At 47.8% G+C, this 19,725-nt stretch overlaps 2 protein-coding genes across 2 annotated transcripts; one reads left to right on the top strand and one right to left on the bottom strand.

Moving 5' to 3' along the window:
- On the top strand, positions 4,456 to 7,932 carry LOC8079041 (beta-glucuronosyltransferase GlcAT14A). The gene is made up of 4 exons (XM_002457426.2): positions 4,456 to 5,265; positions 6,273 to 6,348; positions 6,429 to 6,544; positions 6,623 to 7,932. The coding sequence occupies exons 1-4, from the start codon at positions 4,764 to 4,766 to the stop codon at positions 7,135 to 7,137; spliced, it is 1,209 nt and encodes a 402-aa protein (XP_002457471.1). The 5' UTR covers positions 4,456 to 4,763; the 3' UTR covers positions 7,138 to 7,932.
- Positions 9,480 to 18,454, bottom strand: LOC8079040 (E3 ubiquitin-protein ligase SINA-like 7). The gene is made up of 3 exons (XM_021457783.1): positions 18,223 to 18,454; positions 14,646 to 14,846; positions 9,480 to 10,271 (listed from the first exon to the last, which is right to left on the bottom strand). Exons 2-3 carry the CDS (start codon positions 14,832 to 14,834, stop codon positions 9,579 to 9,581), a joined length of 882 nt encoding a protein of 293 aa, XP_021313458.1. The 5' UTR covers positions 14,835 to 14,846; positions 18,223 to 18,454; the 3' UTR covers positions 9,480 to 9,578.

The raw sequence follows: 19,725 nt of genomic DNA, 5'->3' as shown, positions 1-19,725 counted from the left end.
TTGCACGGCACTGTACGAAACCCGGATTCTAGGCTGACTTTCTTCCGGGTCGCCTGGCTTTATTTAGATACGGTAGCAAGTCTTCTGCAGTTGGCTTCTCCCGTCCGTCGTCATATATGTACCTAATACTAAAGAGACAAAATTTCAGCTTTTTTTTAATCTAGAATTTTTTTTCGTCTGCTCCTCTCCTCCCCACGACGTTAGCAGAGGCACTAAACAAAGGGTTTTTTGGATTGGTGCCATTGTAATTCTTCAAGTTTTGAAAACTGTCATTACTATTCACCTATTTGGAAACATACCATTACAACTTGAAGTAAACTGGAGTCCTACCATTCTCTACGTTAACAAAGACACTAGGCCCACCTGCAGTGCACTATATATTTGTATAGACAAAAATATTCCTCTATCTTTGTCTCCTTCCACTCAATGGCACATGGACCCTACAAGTCAGATCCTTCTTCCATCTCTAAACAACTCCTTCGGACCCCTCCTCAGTCCTCTCCAATGGCGACGCTTCTTCACCCAAGACAGCCATGGTCCTGCTCCTGCTAATGCTATGGCGAGGCGGCCTCCTTCGATGGCTGCCGTGGCGAGCCCGCTGCTACGGCTCGCGTACGCGAGCTGGCCACGCGGGAGCTCCGCCCAAGCCTCTGGCGCGTCCGCCCGCCGCTCTACTCGTGCTCGCGCTCGCGAGCCCGGCCCCCAGCCATGGCATGCGGGAGCTCCAGCCAAGCCTCTCCTCGACAACGGCAACTGACCCGCAGCCACTCGCGCGTCGCACCTCGCCACCGCTCCTACTCGCGAGCTTGTCCGCTAGCTGCAGCCGCTCGCGCTCGCGAGCCTGACCTCCTGCCATGGCTACGACCGAGCTCCGGCCAGGCCTTTCCCCAACGCTGGCAGCCATGGCGTGCGGCTGCTCGTGCCTCGCCGTCGGCAATGTCGCTCCTGTTCGCGAGCCCGGTTGTGTGCTGCATCCGCGAGCGCTTGCGAACCCGGCGTCCTGTGTGCGCTCGCCGTTGTCGACCTGGCACTGCTGGTCTCTCAGTTCTACTAGCAGCCATGGCACTGTTGTGGGTGCTGGGCACTGTGCAGGACTGCAGGCATGCACAACTTGTTGCCAGGTGTACGAGCGCGCCGGTGGCCGCGGGCAGCTGCTACCGTCGAGCGTGCAGGTGCCTCAGCTGCCAGGAGCCTGCTGTTCCTAGTCAGTGAGGCCGTGAGGAGGCGGGGCAGGAAGCCAACGTTGGTAGGAGATATATAAAAGGGATGACGAATGGAGCCCACGCGTCAGTGAGTAGAGTGTGGAAAGTACCTGAGGGCAATATTGTCTATACGAAAATACTTGTATTCTCCGGACGCTGCAGTTGGGCCCAAAGTCACCAAACACGTATAGCGTGGCATTTTTCAAAAAGAGGAAGAATTGTAATGGCGCTCTTCATAATAGGTGAATAGTAATGGTATTTTTCCAAACTTCGAAAATTGCAATGGCATCGATCAAAAAAACCCCTAAACAAACCGGGACAGTACTCGTGTCCGTTGTGGACTGCTCTCCCCTCCGCGTGACGTTGTAGAGTGCTCTTCCTTCTCGTCATCTTGTGCAGCAGCAGACCCAACACGCTTTCACGGAGACGGCAAACGTGTACAGCGTCCCCTGGCCCGCGCGGATGCACGCTTGCGTGCAGCAGCCCCCGACCAGCTTGCTCTCTGGTGGCAGGCCTCCCTATATGCTATTTCTACACTTTAAGTGTAGAATACTATTCTACAACAAATTCAGTATTGTTCAGTACTCGTGTTTCAGTATTATTCAGTATTTCGCGGTTCTGGGTGTACGACCGGACAGTATTTTTTTCTGCTTAGTTTTGACTTGCGATGTAGAATAATATTCTACACCTAGGGTGTAGAATAGCACTGCCGTGTGTGTATATATAAGTGCTATTCTACACCAAAGTATTGTACTGAACAAAATTCAGTGTACTTACGTTTCAGTATTTCAGGGTCCCGGGTGTACTCACGAATGATACTGAACATTGTTCAGTATTTTTTTTTTTGCTCAGTTTTGGCTTGCAGTGATGTAGAATAGTGCTCTCGTGTGTGTATCAAGTTGACAGAGCGACATTTTATATGAAGATTGATGACCGAGGACTAAGTGACGAGTGATATCTATGTGAAGACGGACTGGATTCGCACATGAACGAGATATAGGGCTTGGCCTGTGTCACCGCAAGGTACAAGACTCAGCATATGTCACCGCAGGGCTTGAGACTTTACGTGTGTTGTGTATTGTTTCAAGGCTCGTCATCCATGCCAATCAGCTCCACGTGCACCACCACGAGGCTCTACACTAAGTCCGCCAAACCACTCACCAACACGGAGTGAGCATGCACCCGAATCTCATATCGGAACACCGAACACCGAAGCAAGCTTCGCGGAGAGAACTGCTAGCACAGTGGCATAACGTTTTGTATGCTCCTTGTTGACGGCTAAATATGCGATAGTTTTTGCCCCGTTGCAACACACGGGCATGTTTTGCTAGTCATCTCCAAAAAGGTATCCGAAAATTATATATAAATGATACATATTCACATACAAAAATAAATAATTCCAAGACTCCAACAAGTTACAAACTAACATTCATATAATGACATCAAATTCGTATATATACTAGAAGGGTTTAGTTGGATTTGGGCTAAATTCATAAGCTAGATAGGCTAAAATGACTAGAGTGGCTGGTTATTTTGGTGGGTGTTTTTTTACCCGCTGGTAGGCAGGTATGGGTAGTACATACCCGTACCCGTCATAACTGACAGTATAGAATATTGCCCAATAACACCTCATAGATAGAAAAATCATTCCATATTTATCTCTTTATCGTGTAAAACCCGTCAGGTACTTGGGTTTCATGTACCGGTTGCTATCTTGATTCGGGACAGCGGTGGCGGCACGGCGCAACGTTTCACGTCTAGCCTCCCACTCTGGTAGTACTGGCATGGTGATGTCTGTGAACTGGCGAAGAAGAAGAAGAGAAGATGAACAGTGAAACAACAAGAAACGACGGAAGCCAGCAAGGCTCGACGCTTCATATTCAGAACCAATGAAGGGAGCAACAACGATTACATGTTAATGTAAATGAGTTGCTCGTGTTTTTTTAACATATATCACATTAAATGTTTGGTCACAATACTAAATATAGATTATTTACGAAACTAAAAATATAACTAAAGAATAATTTGCAAGACATATCTTTTAAGCTTATTAATTAATTTATGATTAGACACTAGTTACCAAATAAAAATAAAATATTACAGTACATGTTACACTTTAACACCTCCAACTAAACACCTCTTATTAGGCCTCAAATATACAAATATACATAATGAAAAGGTGGAGCCAAACAATAACTACATACATAGATATATTATTAAGGGCATATATTAATTAACTATATACTAGATGACTACTCCCTCGGCTTCTACGTTCGTATTAGACTGCCACCTCAACTCGATTAATGGCCTTGCAGTTTGTGATGAGATCTTACAGAAGCAGCGTATGCTTCGTCAGGCAAAAGCTGTAGGCAGCTAGCAAATTTTGCGTTGGATGAATGAGGCATCCAAATACATACTAAGAGGAAGTCTATAACCGAGCAAAAAGCAAAAACAATTTCTGTGCAGGTGATGAGAACAGTGGGTCTTCATTATATTGTTTTGGATGGGAGTTTTGAAGCCTAGAAATTTCATGTCTACGTAAACATGGACTGTACCTTTTTGCTGAGGCTAGCCTCGGTCAAGCCGAGTTTAGGCATCGGTTGCCAAGTTGGAGGCCGGGGCTATACTAACTTGGAGCATTGGCAAAGCCCTCAAAAGCAGATAGCGGCCGAAGCAACCAACGGAAGCTTCTTAATTACAGCTAGGGCATCGCTAATTAAGACAAGACGCGGCCCAGACAAGACGCGGGAGATTTCTATTTTAACAACGAATTAAAAATCCCAAGCTGGCCATGAGGCGATGACGCCGCCACACTCTCCAGAAGCGTCAGCGCTGCCGCTGTTCTGTTCGCCCCGCGCGCCTCTGCCATCCGGGCCCCACCAAGTGTAATCAACGTCGTCCCTGACTACCCCCCTTCTCCCCGTTTCCCCAGCTACCCGCTGCCTACCCACCCCATTCCGACCTCCATGGCCCACGCGTCAGTTTCGTGTGACTGAGTGGGCAGGTCAAGTGTGAACCCGTGAGAAGGAAGCAATGACTGTCGTCGCTCTGACACGCGGGACCCGTGCCGTGACCTCCCGCGACCCACGTGGACGCGGTCTACATCGTCCGTATGACTGCTGGGCCCTGGTAAACGTGGCGCCCAGTTGCCAGTGAGTCACAGGCTCCATAGCCGCGGCCGCGGAAGCGATTCCCCCCGGTGTTGCGGTGGTACAAAGCGACAGGCGCCTCACGCTCACGCTCACGCTCGCGTCCCTCCTCCCCCTCCCCCCCTCTGGCCTCTTCCCATTGCCAAGCAAGAGAGAAACGCACGCGAGCCGCGAGCAGAAAATACACGACAGCAGCGCGGCCGGCACCAGCCATCCCGATCTCGCTATTTCGCCCTTCCCTTCTCCCCCGATGCGATCTCGCCAAACCCTAATCCCACCGCCCGCCGCCGCCCGGCCGTCGTCGCCGGAGCCCTAGCCCCGAATGCGGCGGCGGTGACGCGCGGCGTGTCACCACCAACTCAGCGTGCCCGCCCGCCACCGCCCGTCCTGCCACCAAGCAAACAAAGCAGCCATGGGCGCCGCCGACAAGTGGCTGCTCCCGCTCGTCTCCGTCTCCTTCGTCTCGCTCCTGCTCTTCCTCTCCGCGCTCTCGGGCTTCTCCGCCTCGTCCGCGCTCTTCGCGCGCCTCCCGCCGCCCTCCTACGTGCGCCGGGGCGCCGCCGCGCCGCCTTCCTTCGCGTACCTGCTCGCGGGGGGGCGAGGCGACGGCAGGAAGCTCCTGCGGCTGCTCCTCGCCGTCTACCACCCCAGGAACCGCTACCTGCTCCACCTCTCCGCCGACGCGCCGGCCTCCGAGCGCGCCGAGCTCGCCGCGGCCGTCGCGCGCGCCGCACCCGCCGTGCGCGCCTTCGGAAATGTCGATGTCGTGGGCAGGCCCACCGCGGGCACCCCAATGGGCTCCTCCGGCCTCGCCGCCACGCTGCGTGCGGCCGCCGCGATGCTCCGGCTCGATGCGGAGTGGGACTGGTTCGTCACGCTCAACGCCGCCGACTACCCCCTTCTCACCCAGGACGGTAAGATTCAAATGCTCCATTTCCATCTGGTAGCACGATCTGTTTGAGTAGCAGTTTTGCTCCACAGCAGCACAGGCTTGTCCGGATCTAAGGACAAATCTGAGCTCTTTACTTGGTCGTTATCAATACCAATGAAGGTTGCTACTCGAAATTGCGTTTGCCGAGCATTTCCATTCTTGAATTGGAGGCAAAGCATGCTGTACGAATAGATCAGGAAATTGCAAGGGCAACTGCCACTGCTCGGTTGAGGGGTCTCCGTAGCTACAAAAATCAATTTTGTGTTCTTCACAGCATGTTGCTGACTTGTATTAAGTGGTGTTTAATGTTATCTGTCAAGTTGCATAATTGAATGCATAAATATGCCTGAAAGGACCAAAGACCCACTACCCCACCAGGATTAGGAAATGGCCTGCTGCTGCTACGTTTAGGTGATTTTGGAAGAACTTGCTTGGTTGGAATCCTGTTGGAGTGTGGTGCCATAGCCGCCTTAGGTGCAGATATAGTGCAACTACCAGATTGCCATGCTGTCTTCTTCATTCTCTATTTTGGTACCATACCAGCTCAACCACTCCATGACTAATTTGTGCTCTCATCCTTATATGAGGACTCTAATCGTCAGGAACAAGCTATGCAACTCTAGATGTGGCTTTGTTTGTGTCATCTAGCTGGGATTAACCCTTCAGTTTAATGAACAACTAAGAGAGCTTTAACAAGTGCACCACTGAATTATCAACACAGGATGCACAATCTGGGGCTCTGATTTATGGTGTCCTTTTTCCTCATTTCCTCTGACACTACCTGTATGGCATTATTGTCTTGATCTGTGTTATGTGCTGCTTCCACTATGTCACATGTAGTTCACGCACTTTTGTATTGAAGTGTAATTTTGCTCTTATACTAGCATGTTCTAATTTTGCTTTTGGCTTTTGTATTCTGACTGACACCTCTTAGGGGTTCTTGAGTTTCCTGTTTATGACTCGCTGTTTTCTTTTTGTCCCTTGCTGCAGACTTGATTCATGTTTTCTCCTCTGTTCCAAGGCACCTCAACTTTATTGATCACACGAGTGACATTGGATGGAAAGAGTATGTTCTATCTGAACACAGCAATAGTGAATGGTACACAGTGCACTGCTGTTAGTTTCACCAGTATACTTCTTTTGCAGGTCTCAGAGAGTGCAACCGATTATAGTAGATGCTGGAGTATACTTGGCAGGGAGGAATCAGTTCTTCCAAGCCACAGAGAAACGGGACACTCCTGATGGTTTCAAATTTTTCACAGGCATTTCTCTTTACTTGCACTTTGTTTTTCACCTGCTTGATGAAATGGTTTTCTAAGACATGCATTCCCTTTCATTAGGTTCTCCATGGGTCATTTTAAACAGACGCTTTGTGGAGTATTGTGTTTTTGGTTGGGAGAATCTCCCTAGAACACTCCTCATGTACTTCACAAATGTGATGCTACCTCTAGAGGGGTATTTCCATTCGGTTGCATGCAACTCAGACTTCCGCAATTTCACGGTGAACAATGACTTGCGGTATGTGGTGTGGGACGATCCACCTCAGATGGAACCCCATTCCCTAAATGTTACACATTATGATGAGCTAGTAGGGAGTGGGGTTCCTTTTGCCCGGAAGTTTAAGGAGAATGAACCACTATTGGACAAGATTGATGATAAAGTGCTACGACGTTGGCGCCACAGACCTGTTCCTGGTGCATGGTGCACAGGTAGGAGGAGGTGGTTCAGTGATCCTTGCTCCCAGTGGAGCAATGTCAACATTGTAAGACCTGGTCCTCAAGCTGAGAAGTTCCGAACATATATGAACCGGATTCTGGAAGAATCAAAGTCAAGCAACAACTCTTGCAAGCAATAGCAGTAGCATCCAAGCATGAGGCTTTACTTCCCGCAGTTGAAGCGTTGAGCTTGTCTCATTTTGCACAGAGGAGCTCGCATGTCTCGAGAACTTCCTGCCATCGCTTCAGGAGCAAGCATTTTTGCACCTGTTGTATGAACACACGGCCAAGGTGAGAGATGGGTTTATTCTTTCTTGATTTTTTTTGGTGTCATGGCTTCAAGGGTTTAGTGCACACTAGCATTATTGGAAGCCAAGAGAGCTTACTGTGGGAATACGGAAGCTAATAGACATTGTAATTAGTAGCAATGAGTTGAATGGCATGTGCCTTTGTTTATAGAACTGATGGAATTGTTGGTGCTTCCATACAGAATTGAGAAATGAAGGAACGGGGGAATGTTATTGATTGGTTGGTCACGGTTGTTGCTGTTATGGACATGTGGTTAATACAATGCTTAGCGATTTTTTCACCCTTGATTGACATACAGTTATTCTCATAATCTCATGTGTCCTACTGTCCTCTTGATATGACATTCTGCATTTTGCTGCGGATAGCCGGATATGCACTGACAACTCTGGTCTCTTGCAGTGAAGCAGTACCCCCTTAATTGCAGGACTGTAGTGTGCTAATGAACTGTGGATGTGAGCAATGGCAAATCGGCAGTATGGCATCCCTGCCGACTACCCTTTGTAGCATCTGTTTGCTTTAGGGGTGAAATTGTGTGGCCTTCAATGGTATGGTATCCAACTGCAGTGTGGTAGACTAGGCTGTATCCAGTCGAAACATGCTAAACTACATGAATTGGTAATTGATACTGCCCGTAGCGTTTGATGCAACAATCTACATATAGTTGCCATAGAATGTGCAAAAGGTTGATGGTACTTATGTGACGTGTTTGACGAAGTAACCGACGGACCTGTGACAGAATTCGAGGGTGCTGTGTTTTTGACAACATTGAGGGTGCTGTTCGGTTGATGAATGGAGATGTAAACGCAAAACGGTAATCATGTTCATACTGGCAATGGAAAAACAGTGTAGAGCATCTCCAGGCTTGTTTAGTTCTAAGGTGTAAAGTTTTGAGGTGTCACGCAGGGTATCGTGTCGCATGAGGTGTTCAAATACTAATAGAAAAATAAATTACATAATGCGTTAGTAAATCATGAGATGAATTTATAAAGCCTAATTAATCTGTTATTAGCACACGTGTTAATGTGACACTTTATTATCAAATCTTGGACTAGTTAGGCTTAAAAGATTCGTCTCGAAAATGAGTTGCAATCTATGCAATTAGTTATTTTTTTAGTTTATATTTAATATTTTATACATGTGTTTAAATATTTGATGGGATAAGGTGTAAACTTTTGGAGAGGGACTCATCGTCATTTAGAGAGTTAGTTGCATAAAAATAAATCGCTTTTTATATCCTTTCACTCTAATAGTTTTTCTATATATCACGTGTATTCTAGAGAGTTATTCTCGTCTTTTATTTTTGGCTAGCGAAAAGTCTAAAATATAAAATGGTTATTACATTTAGAGAAACTGTTAGAGAATAGTTTATTTTTATTAAAATTGCTATTACCATTTAGGAAGAATATAGCTCGACGCTACTTCCAGCAATGGTTGCTGCCTGCAGCCGAAGTAAGACACCGTCAGCTGTCGCAGGCCCGCTCCGCCGAATGTAGAGCCACCGCCATGTTATGTTATGTTAGCAGCACCGTACCGGGCCGAATGGATGAACCTGAAGCGAGAAGCCTAGCCCAATCCGTGTGAACAAGGAAGCCCAACAGGCGCGTCACGGGTGACCGGACCCGAGCTGAAGCGAGAAGTCCAGCCCAATATGCGTCAACAAGGAAGCCCAAAAGGCGCGTCACTGGACCCAAATGGCACGTAACTGGGCTGGACGCTCGTTCTGTCGGTGCCGGCGGTGGAGACTAGAGAAGAAGGCAGTTGTGCGCACGAGCAAAGTTTTTTTTTTTTTTTTTTTTTTTTTTTGGAAAAAGTGCTTTTCCTCGTTGAACCTAAAAAACACTTTCACATAAGTTTCTTTTGAACTCTAAGAAACACTTTCACATAAGTTTCTAAAACACTTTCACATAAGTTAAGGAAGGTAATGTGAACTTTTTTCATTTTTGTTTGGTGGAAGGGAAAAGTGATGTGTTTCGAAATTCTAAGTGAAGGGTGTCAACAATGCATTACACGGATCCGATTTCTATGCCAATGGAAACAAACACAAGTAACACAGTCTTCACCAATTTAACAAACACCAAGTACTGAGTACCACAGGGCAGGCAGCCCCTTAGTCCTTAGGTGAATAACAAACGCTACATATCTTAAAAAAAAAGGAATGACTTACCATTTGATGAAAGCAAAAGTTGGATGCAGAAGTCATCGAACGGAAAATAGTCTAGGTTCTTGCAAAAAAGTAGAATAAAATAAACCACTGCTTTCCAAATGGGGACTTTCATTCCAGTTCGATGAACACACGGATGCCCTCAGGAGAGTCCCAGGTCTCATTGGGGACGAACAGGAACAGGCTCGCTTCGTACGGCTCCGCCAGGTGCTCGGCGTCCAGGGTCTCACCGGACAGCGAGAGGACGCCGGCCTTGCTGACCACATCGATCCTGTGCTTGAAATCCTGCTCGTCCACGGACTCATCCACGAGGTGCACCACCGACAGCGCGCGCCCCAGCTGCTTGTATTGTCCGACGACAACTAGGAACTCCGCGCCGCCGCCGCCGCCGTCGTCCCCGTTGCCGGTGCCGTTGCAGAGCCTCACCACGCGGGCCTGCTCGTGCGCGCGCATCCTCAGTGGCCTGAGGCAGCACGGCGAGACGACCGTGCGGACCACGCCGGGGTGGTCTTGCCGGATGTGCTCGCGGAGGGGCTTGCCGGCGTAGCCCGCGCAGCCGGAGATGGGGCAGTGGCGCGGGGCGTGGGCGCACGACGCCTTGTGGGCTTGCTCCGACGCGTAGGGGATCATCTCGGTGCACCCATGCTGCTGGAACGGGCATGGCACGTGGATGCCGCCCAAGAAGTGCTCCATGGCGAGGCAGCGGGTAGCCGTCTCTGGCTCACGGCACATGAGGCATTCGACCTCGTCGTCCTCGTACCTCTCGGTGCAGCACCCTGAGCAAGAGACATGGCCTTTGGTGCACTGCATGACAACCAAAAGGAGAAAATGGAAGTGAAACAAACAGGGGTTTTACTGGTTGGAGTAACTTAGAGAAGGTGCACTTGCCTTATGATGTATAAACATTTGCCATAAAGCATAGATATATAATGAAATTTTAATTAAACCTACTATTTTTTTTTTTTGCATTTTTAGAGGTGTATTTGCACCTCCTAACAGCAACCTAGCCTCACCCTAGTTTTACAGACTTTCTACACCGAACAATTCGTGTGGATTGTCTAACTTGGAATATAATAATGACCACAAATATGTATTTTAAACCTTTCTTTTGTGAAGAAATAGTCCCTTTCATAATGATCAATTTATTTATTCTAAATCAGTGGTATAAGGAAATTAAGACAATGCTCATAAATATAACATCAAAGAATAGACAAAGACACTAGACGTTGAGTGAATTAGGTTGTACTTAAGGATGCAAGTGGGCCGGCGTGGTCAGCCCACCCCGCATCTGCTCGAGAGCCACGAGAGAGCTTGCAGGTTTAATTATGTGGGAGCCGTGCAACGCCGCTAGCTTTCGTGGGCCTTGCGGCAGCCCGCACAACACCGCATAAGCGCACACACCTGAAACAACACCCACGTGCTGTCCGTGACGGCCACCACCACAGAGGTCATGTGCGGCAAGCTGGCAACCCCGAGCACTACGTGGCTATCATCGTGCTCTGCATCTCGCAAGGTGAAGCAAGGCGCGACTGCGATGCACAGTGGCATGCGGCGATGGTCTCCCATCTGTTCCCTGCCAGCTGTCACAACCAAAATTTTCTTCTTCTCCTAGTCACGTGGATTTCTCTTAATATTTTACCATTTAAAATTTAGTATAAACTTTCTCATATGCTATGACTAATGGTAACGTTTTATTACTACTTAAAAATATTAGGAGAATTTCACCTTTTTGGTAGTGTTCTATAGCGTATCCTTAGTCCGCATATAGTACTCCCTATACTGTACTGCTACGTATAGGTTTCTATACAAGTACTAGTACAGTAGCTTTTGGTTGGAGTGGCTCCATCTCCATGAACCATGCTTGGTTGCACTGCACGGGCACGAGTAGGCAGCTCTTGAATCCTCATGCTCATGGATGAGCATGTCACGGACGAACGACGACATGGATGGATCCAATGCATGACATGGCAATTTCAATTGGCAATGGCGTGGCATTGCATTGCGATCCGACGACGGAGGACGGAGAGAGACGCCGACGGCAGTGCCTGTGCATCGCCGCCGACCGACTTGCATTGTCATGGAGGCAAGCTGCTGATGCTAACCCGTGCACCACTGGCTGTGCGTGTACAGAGGTGGCGAAAGCGATACAGGCAAGGAGAGAGAACAAGCTGCGGTGGTGCGACGGTGAGGTGGTGGTGGACAATCCGCAGGGGCGCCGCGACAACATGATATACCGCGGCGGGCAACCAAGGGCAGGGGCGGTCCACTGACCAAGAACAGAAAGTGTCCGAAGAAGTCGGACCGGCAACATCGAAGAAGTGACAATGACAGCAGAGGGTGGCACTAGCAACCGTAGCTGCAGAGCATCTCCGAGTCAGCGAGCTGACACGACGTGGGTTGTGGGTTGCCGCTGGAATATGTGGGTTGTCCACTTCAGGCCACTCTATTTAGGTGGGTTTGGCATAGTGAGCCTAGCAGGTTGGTGCGGCGGCCCACTCCACCTTGCATACCTAGTTGTACTTCCTCTGTCCCAAAAATACAATCGTTTTGGGACTTAGCACGCAAACCAATGATGATGGCAAAAGACAACTATACCCCTACTCCCTCCTTCCCCATCTCTCCTGCGTTTCTATTGTCCTTGTCTAGATCCAGACGAGTGAGCAGCCACCTCCTCATCGTGCAGGACCGAGCCCACCCCACTAACCCCCGTGTCAAGGTGAGTAGCAACGCGCCATCACCGTAGGCCATCCTGGCCTTCGCCAGTAGTGGAGCAATAGATCAAGGAGATGACTCCTCCAACGTGGGGATCTCAGTGACAACTCCTTCAACATGCGGATCTTGGCGACAACTCCTTCATGTGGATCTCAGTGATGGCTCCTCCGTCGTGCGGATCTCAGTGACAACATGGCCATGCAGGGTCCTTGCCCACCATCCTCGACCTCATCGACAGCCTCACCTAGGGTGTCGCTCCACCTCCTGCCCACCCACCTCATGCAGCGCACAACAAGAAGAGTAGAGAGGAATAACAATGGAGAAGGAGGAAGGCCACGACTATGGGCCTTGCCATCGGCAGGTCACTCTGCTTCTGCCTCGATGCTAATAGGGCCGGATGTTGTGAGTGACGATGGTGGATGCGGATTCGAGCGGCCATGCGAGCGGCAAGGGAGGTGGGAGAGAGAAAGAGAAAGGTAGGCTTCGTAGGTGTGGACTCCACTTTTGCAGGCTAGAACAACACTTCCAATGGGACAAATTTGAAAACTAGAACAACTCTTTTATTGGGACCAAGAGAGTATTTGGTTGGAATTCCAAAAGTGTTTTTACTATAAAAATGTAAAAGTCGAACAAAGGGATGTAATGGGTAGAAAGTAGCTTTCCCAATACAATTCTAACAACACCTAGTGACTTGGTTCTACCAGCTATAGAGTCAAGAGTTCCATCAAAATTACCCGCTCACCAATATTTATGGGGCGTACCCCTTTGATCTTCCTCCATCCCATCATCTTCCTCTTTCTTCTCCTCTTGTTACTCCACAGAGCAAAGCCCTCAGGCTAGGGATATGGCCATGCTCGACCATTCCTCACTGCCAACCGCCTATAGCTCCCCACTCTGATGTCTCCCTTCTCCTCTGTTGGTTAAAGGTGGAGGATGAGCAGGGTCACACAAAGGGTCAGGTAGAGCTAACGGGGGCAAAACCGGTGGCCAGCACTTCCACAATGGTGACCCCACTTGAGTAGCTCCCTACTTTGACTCTCATCCTCGCCGCCTCCTTCTCCCTACCTAGCTCTAGTGGCTCCGTGGCTGCCAACCACAACATCCCACTCCTATATAAATGTCCATGTCATCCGAGGCATGATGGCCCAACACATAGCATGTTATTTTAGCCCGGCACGAGCACAACATGTCCTGATAGCCAGTGGGCTCGGGCTGACCCGATCGATGGAGCAGGCCGTGCCTGGGCCACACCCTAGGCATGTGGTCTGGCACGACATGACCCAGAAAAAGCCATGGGCCTATTAAAGGCCCAACACCCCCATTGAATATATACTGGGTCCTATCCTTTGTAACCCTAACTCCCTTTCAATCCCAAGATAGGCAGCCACCACCACCTTCCATTCAATATGCACACCCATGCGGCCATGCACATGACGTGGCCTTCTCTTTCCCTAGCCACATGCCTGCATGCTTCTCTTCCTCTCCCGATGCCTCTACTCCATGATGGCATGAATGTGTGATGGACGACTGGCTCCTCACCTTCTCTGCCCTATAGCACTCACCTCTACCTCATGCACTGCAGAGGATGAACGTGTTGATGGCCATCTGCGATGGCTCCTCTTCTCTAGTCCCTCCACGAGGTTGCGCCTAGGGTGCGAGCATGACATGCTCGAGCTCCGCCCCACCAATCGCCGAAGACTCGAGCTCCTACTTCTCCGTGGCTCACCAAGTCCCCTCCACCACTGTTAGATCTAGCATTGAGCACCACCACTGCCCTTCTCTCTCTATTCTTTGGATCTGTGTTGCGCCACGGGCTGACATGACTCATAGTTTTGGGCATCCTCAATGGGTCGACCCAACATGAATTCTGGCTTGTAGTGCTATGCTTGGGCTGGTGGTCAGGCATGAGGCCTGAAGAGGCACGGCTCGAGAAGGCACGGTGTGCCATGCCGGCTTGACCTATACAGACTGTGTCGAGCCGGGCCGGCCTGATGACCATCTATACAGTCCTAAAACCATTGGATGTGCCTCCTCCTCATTGTCTTCTTCATCTCTGCTCAAGCTCCCCTACCGCCACCGCCTCCTATCCGGCTCTAGTGGCACCCCACCGCCTCTGACTATTGTCATGGTAACCTGGTGGTGGTCATTGGGCTATCTCAATCATGGCCCCACACTTGCCCCACCCAACCGCCTTCCCCCATAGCACGATCGGTGCCGCCTAACCCCACACTGCTCCTACACCTACTGAATCCAGGTAAGCCCCTGACTCATAACCCTAACCTTGCCAAAGTTAGGGAAGAAGACCATGTGTCATTCTTGAATTGGGTAGAAAAGTTCATGTGCAAAAGAGACCTTAATCACTCAAGTGATGTTTACTTTACTCTAAATAAATCAAGAACTTCCAAAAACTGCAAGGTAATAATATCGAAGCATTGGACATGAGAGATTGTTTCTACACATCCATACCTGGAAAATGGGTGACGTCAATGGACCAAAGCATACACAACACTTCAATAGGTTGGCGTTGATGGTGACGGTGATCTTCTCCTCCGCTTGGTGTTGGCTCATCTCGGCTAGGGTCTCATCCTGCAGCCTAGGGCCTTTTGTCGGGGCGCGTGATAGGGGCACCTGTTGCCTTGGCCTCTTCCCACCCATCTGCAAGCCTCTCTGCATCAGCGATCAATACAATGACTAGTGCTACAGTTTGTGAATGAGGTAAAACAATGGAGCAAGATCTTAATCAATGGACTAATCGAAACTCTGATGTAATGGCCACTGAAAATCATCTTAGAAACCACATGGATTCTCACGACAAGATTGGCGTAATAGATTAGATCCAAACAAGTAATCAAGATAACTATCTATCATCGTGTGCTTGTAAAGTTGCAATTCGACATGCAATAATTTTTGATCCTCCAAGTCCCAAACCAACCAGCGCAGATGAGAAAACTATGAACAACTCTTAGATCTTCCCTCACTCCCTCTCTAAACTGCAGGTCCTGAATCTCTTTTGGAGGATTTTGAGGAGCCTCCACAAATCCGTAGTCTCCATATACTCCAGAATTGGCAGTGCGAGGTCACATGAACGGTGATCAAAACATGCAAAAAAAGAACTTGATCTGCATGCAGTGGTGACGAGATGACTCACCTTGCTCATCCTCTTGAAACCGGAGGTGCCCGCAAACCCCTCGTGGATTGTCCGGTTTCTGTAGTAGATGGAAAGTGCGTGTTGTGCTGCTCTCTCCTTAGGTGAGATCATTGGACTACAAAACGAAGGATCAAAGGAGATTACGTCTTGGTTGGGAAGTGGAAGTGGATGAAGAGAGTGGCCATGGCTGTTTGGGGGTGTGGGAGGTGAGATCTTAACGGACTTGCATGTCGCATCATCAGATCGGCCCAACTTATTAGTGCAGTCTCAGCTGATTGCCCTGCACCGTTCGCGCCGAGGGCCCACGCTCTCTAAATCTCTCTTAGGCAAGCTGAATTAAAAATCTTTATATAAGATTTAATCTATATCTATATCTATATTTCTATCTCTATCTCTATCTCTATCTTTATCTCTATCTTTATCTCTATTTTTATATATAACAAAAAAGCAATAAATGTTCATATCTATCTAGGAAAAGACAAGAGCTAAGAAGTGATAATAAATATTTAGGTCTACGGGTAGTACCAAACGACTAAGCGCTACAATCGCATCTCCGGCTCACCCAGCGTTCTCTCCCCTGCAGTCTCTCTAGCCGAACAAATTAAAAGACAAATATTGATTTGCATGCGCGATCTATACCCTATATCCTGATTCATAGCTAAAACGTAGTCCTTTTTGGTATGAAGGATGCAAAAGGTAACTAACAGTTTGATTGCAAGCATGACATGCCGACCAAAAGCACCCCACCTGTGATCGACAACTTCTTGTGATATATTTTTGTTTGACCTGGTCAATTTTTATAATCCATCTCCCAAAATCCTTATAGAGCAAAGTTAATAATACAGCTAGTCATTGGTTGTAAAGTTTTTTTAACCTTCTATTAGCCTACTTATATATAGTAGTTAGCTCATCACTATTAATACAAGGCCCACTTATCTATCTGACAAACGTTCTGCGTGACTAATTAAGCCAACTGTAAGCTTACAACCCGTTTCTGATCTCTCACATTTCCTCTTTCCTCTACGTCAGTATTTAATCAACTTACAGTCTGTTATTTATACTTGCTTTTAGGGAGCCCATCTAACCACGAGGCCATCCTGTCCAATGCCAGCCCAACACGTCACGAGACACGAGTAAATATATTTTTCTCTCTAAATCTATTTAGTTCTTCTCTATTTTTTCCTTTAACTATTTATCAAATGGAACCTATTCTCTTTTTATTTACTCCGCACAAGGAAATACCATCGTAAACCCTCAAAGATGACTATTACCATCGAGACATGGCCCTTTTTGCAAATAACCATCCTAAGTGAAAAGTGTGTCTATTCCAACTTAGAGATTAAAACACACGGTGTACAGTTTGTAAATAGCAATCCTTATGTGATTGCAGGAAACGCTTAAGCTTGAATAAGTATACAAGCACCGGTAAGTAGCATTAAACTATATGACTGTAGCATCTCCAGGTAATGAGAACTTCACTGGCAGTAATATTTATATTAGTGCTCGAGTGTAATCTAAAATTGTTTGAACACAAAATCATGGACTTCAATCAATGGACCAAGAAATTTTAAGACAGTTTGCATGCGTTTGTTCCGTAGCCGGTGTTATGGTCCGCCAGAATTCATCAAGGTTGCGTAAGTCATTTTCTACGCCAAACCATGCCGAATTTGTGGCGAGCTATTTGTTCGCCAAACTATTGGTGTTGCCGTTCTGTGAGGCATGCATAGGCACCGTCCAAACAGAACCTTAACTTTCAAAGTTCAATCAATCAACTTGCAAAATTCTGAGGTCGCTATAGCCCTAAGAAACTACACAAACTTTAAGATCGACGCCGATGTCATGCCGCATGCAACCCCCTCCGACAGATTAACACCAATGTCAGACAGTCAGACTGAAGTTGCTCTGAGCAGATCAAAACTTTAAGCAACATAGGCCTTGTTTAGATACACCCAAAAACCCAAAACTTTACAAGATTCCCCATCACATCGAATCTTGCGGCGCATGCATAGAACATTAAATATAGATAAAAAATATAACTAATTGCACAGTTTACCTGTAAATCACGAGACGAATCTTTTAAGCCTAGTTGCTCCATGATTGGATAATGTTTGTCAAATAAAAACGAAAGTGCTACAGTGTCAAAATCCAAAAAGTTTTTGGATCTAAACAAGGCCATAGATGTATTCCCGGTAAAAACAAATGCCATCTAATAAGGACACGGTTAAAGCGTGACCTGTCGCGATATCTGAAAGCACGTGACCTGGACCCTTGCATCTACCTCGTGCTCCCTTCCTTCCCCACCCAGCCTCCTCCCCCTCTGCCTAGCCAGCAGCCGCCTCGCCACCGCCGGCGACGCCCACCGCCCGTGCCCACCACTTCGCCACTGCCGGCGTCGTCCTCGTCCCACCCCCGCCCCTGCCCCTACCACTAGCGACCACCGCAATCCGCCCTTGACCCCACCCACCCAAACCACAATACCTCGCCATCCCCGCCAATCAGTTATCCCTCCCCCTCCCTGCTTGGCGGTGCCTCGCGAGCCACTTGGTGGTACCCCGCCACCTCACTCACCGCCCTTCAACCCGCCGCCACCGTGGTGTCATGGCGGCCTCCCCCTGAACCGCCTTCTCTAGAGCCGCCAGAGATGGAAATCTAAACCATGCTGTCACCAGAACCCTAGCCACCACCGGCTTCTTCTTCTCCGGCATAGGAGCAGCCTCCTTTTTCATTCTGTTGGGCGTGGGCGTGGGTGCGTGTTGCACAGTAAACTTTGCGTAATAAGAACCCTAGCTGACGCCTCAAAAAAGATCGCCACATCTAATAATTCTCTAAATTCTTAACCTTATACAAACAGATCAAACACACCCATCCAGGGGAGCAAGGTAAGCGAGGAAGCACCTGGTTGGAGCCCTGCAGCGCGAAGATGTCGAGCTCGGTGGCGTCGAGGATGAGGAACCAGTTGGGTGCGTGCGGCGATGTCGATGGACACCGCACCAAGGCGAGCCGGCGATTTGTGACTCTGATCTGGATGATTTTGGGGAGGAGCACGCGCTGGTCGATCGGGGTCGGGCTTATTAGCGTTGGGGCCGGTGTGATTAGCGTGAAGTTTTTTTTGGGTCCACCTGCAGTTGATGTGAGAGTCGTAGGGGTGGTAGCGGGGGCAGCCTGGTGGGAGTGACCGGAGGGTGGAGCCGGAGTGGGGTGATGATTTGACACACGGAGCCCTAACAAATATGGATATCATTGACACCATAATATACATAGCAGTCACACTATGATTAGAGAGTAGGAAACCAGTCACCCCATATATACTTTAACTTTTATTAGACCAAAGGCTTCACAACCCAGCTTATATGGAAAGTGTAAAGACATAGTATTTCTGGGTTACCAGCTTTCCAGATTACAGTCCAACACGCGCAAAAGCCAACACTCTCATCTCACCAACACTACCATGCAAAAAACCACAACCCAATTAAGTCACCACTGCTATAGGACATTGGAGCAGAAGACGATCAACAGACTCCTCCTTCCCACAGAATTTACATACGTTTGAGAGCCATACCAATTCCTTCTCCTTAGCTAAACGTCTACTGGCAGAATAAGTAAAATTACAAAACATAGCCACCTTATCTCATTTTTATTATAACGATAAAATGGAGGAACAAGTTGTTACTAACGATAGCTCTTCTTGCATTGTGTTGTGCATCCAAAGCCTTGCCATCTTATTCCTCCCAGGCGAACCAGCCAACCAGGTATATATGTACCTGTAGCTCAAGAGTCGAATTACTATATATTGGAAATCATATCTACTTTTTAGTGTTATGGAATGACCAAAAAAGATAGAAATTATTGTTACCCCCAATGGGAATGTTTATAATCTGAAGTTTCTTACCAAAAATCATAATGGTCCCCAAAAGCATAGACACATATCTTTCTGGATTGATTATGTCCAAAAGATCCATATATTAGCAGTAATCAAGCTTTTCCATCCTGTTGACGCTCGTCAAGTTTGATAAATACAAACAAGAATTTGACCTCAAGTACTGATGCTCATCCATCCATTGTGATTCCTAATAATAATCTAATCAAACCTTTTTTGTTGCTTATGATTTTCTGGTTAGATGTCATTTATAAGTAATAACGCAATGTAATGAAAAGGTTGTACTACTACTGATTAATGAGCCTAGAAATTTCAAAAAGAAAACAAAGAGAGAAAATTATGTAAGGGCGGAAAGGCCAAGCGCGTCCAATCAAGCTTGATAAGGTTCAACCCAACCAACAAACCTTGATAAAAATGATGATTGTTATAATTTTGTGAAGATCTAGTCAAAACATTAATTTTTTGTTATGGTTCAATAGACATGCAAACTGAATTATCATTGTCTTATCTTTTTTTTTTTG

Source organism: Sorghum bicolor, chromosome 3 (assembly GCF_000003195.3).
Source record: "Sorghum bicolor cultivar BTx623 chromosome 3, Sorghum_bicolor_NCBIv3, whole genome shotgun sequence".
NCBI lineage: Eukaryota > Viridiplantae > Streptophyta > Magnoliopsida > Poales > Poaceae > Sorghum > Sorghum bicolor.
The sequence above is the reverse complement of the archived record's forward strand: the minus strand, read 5'-3'. Positions and strand labels throughout refer to the sequence as shown.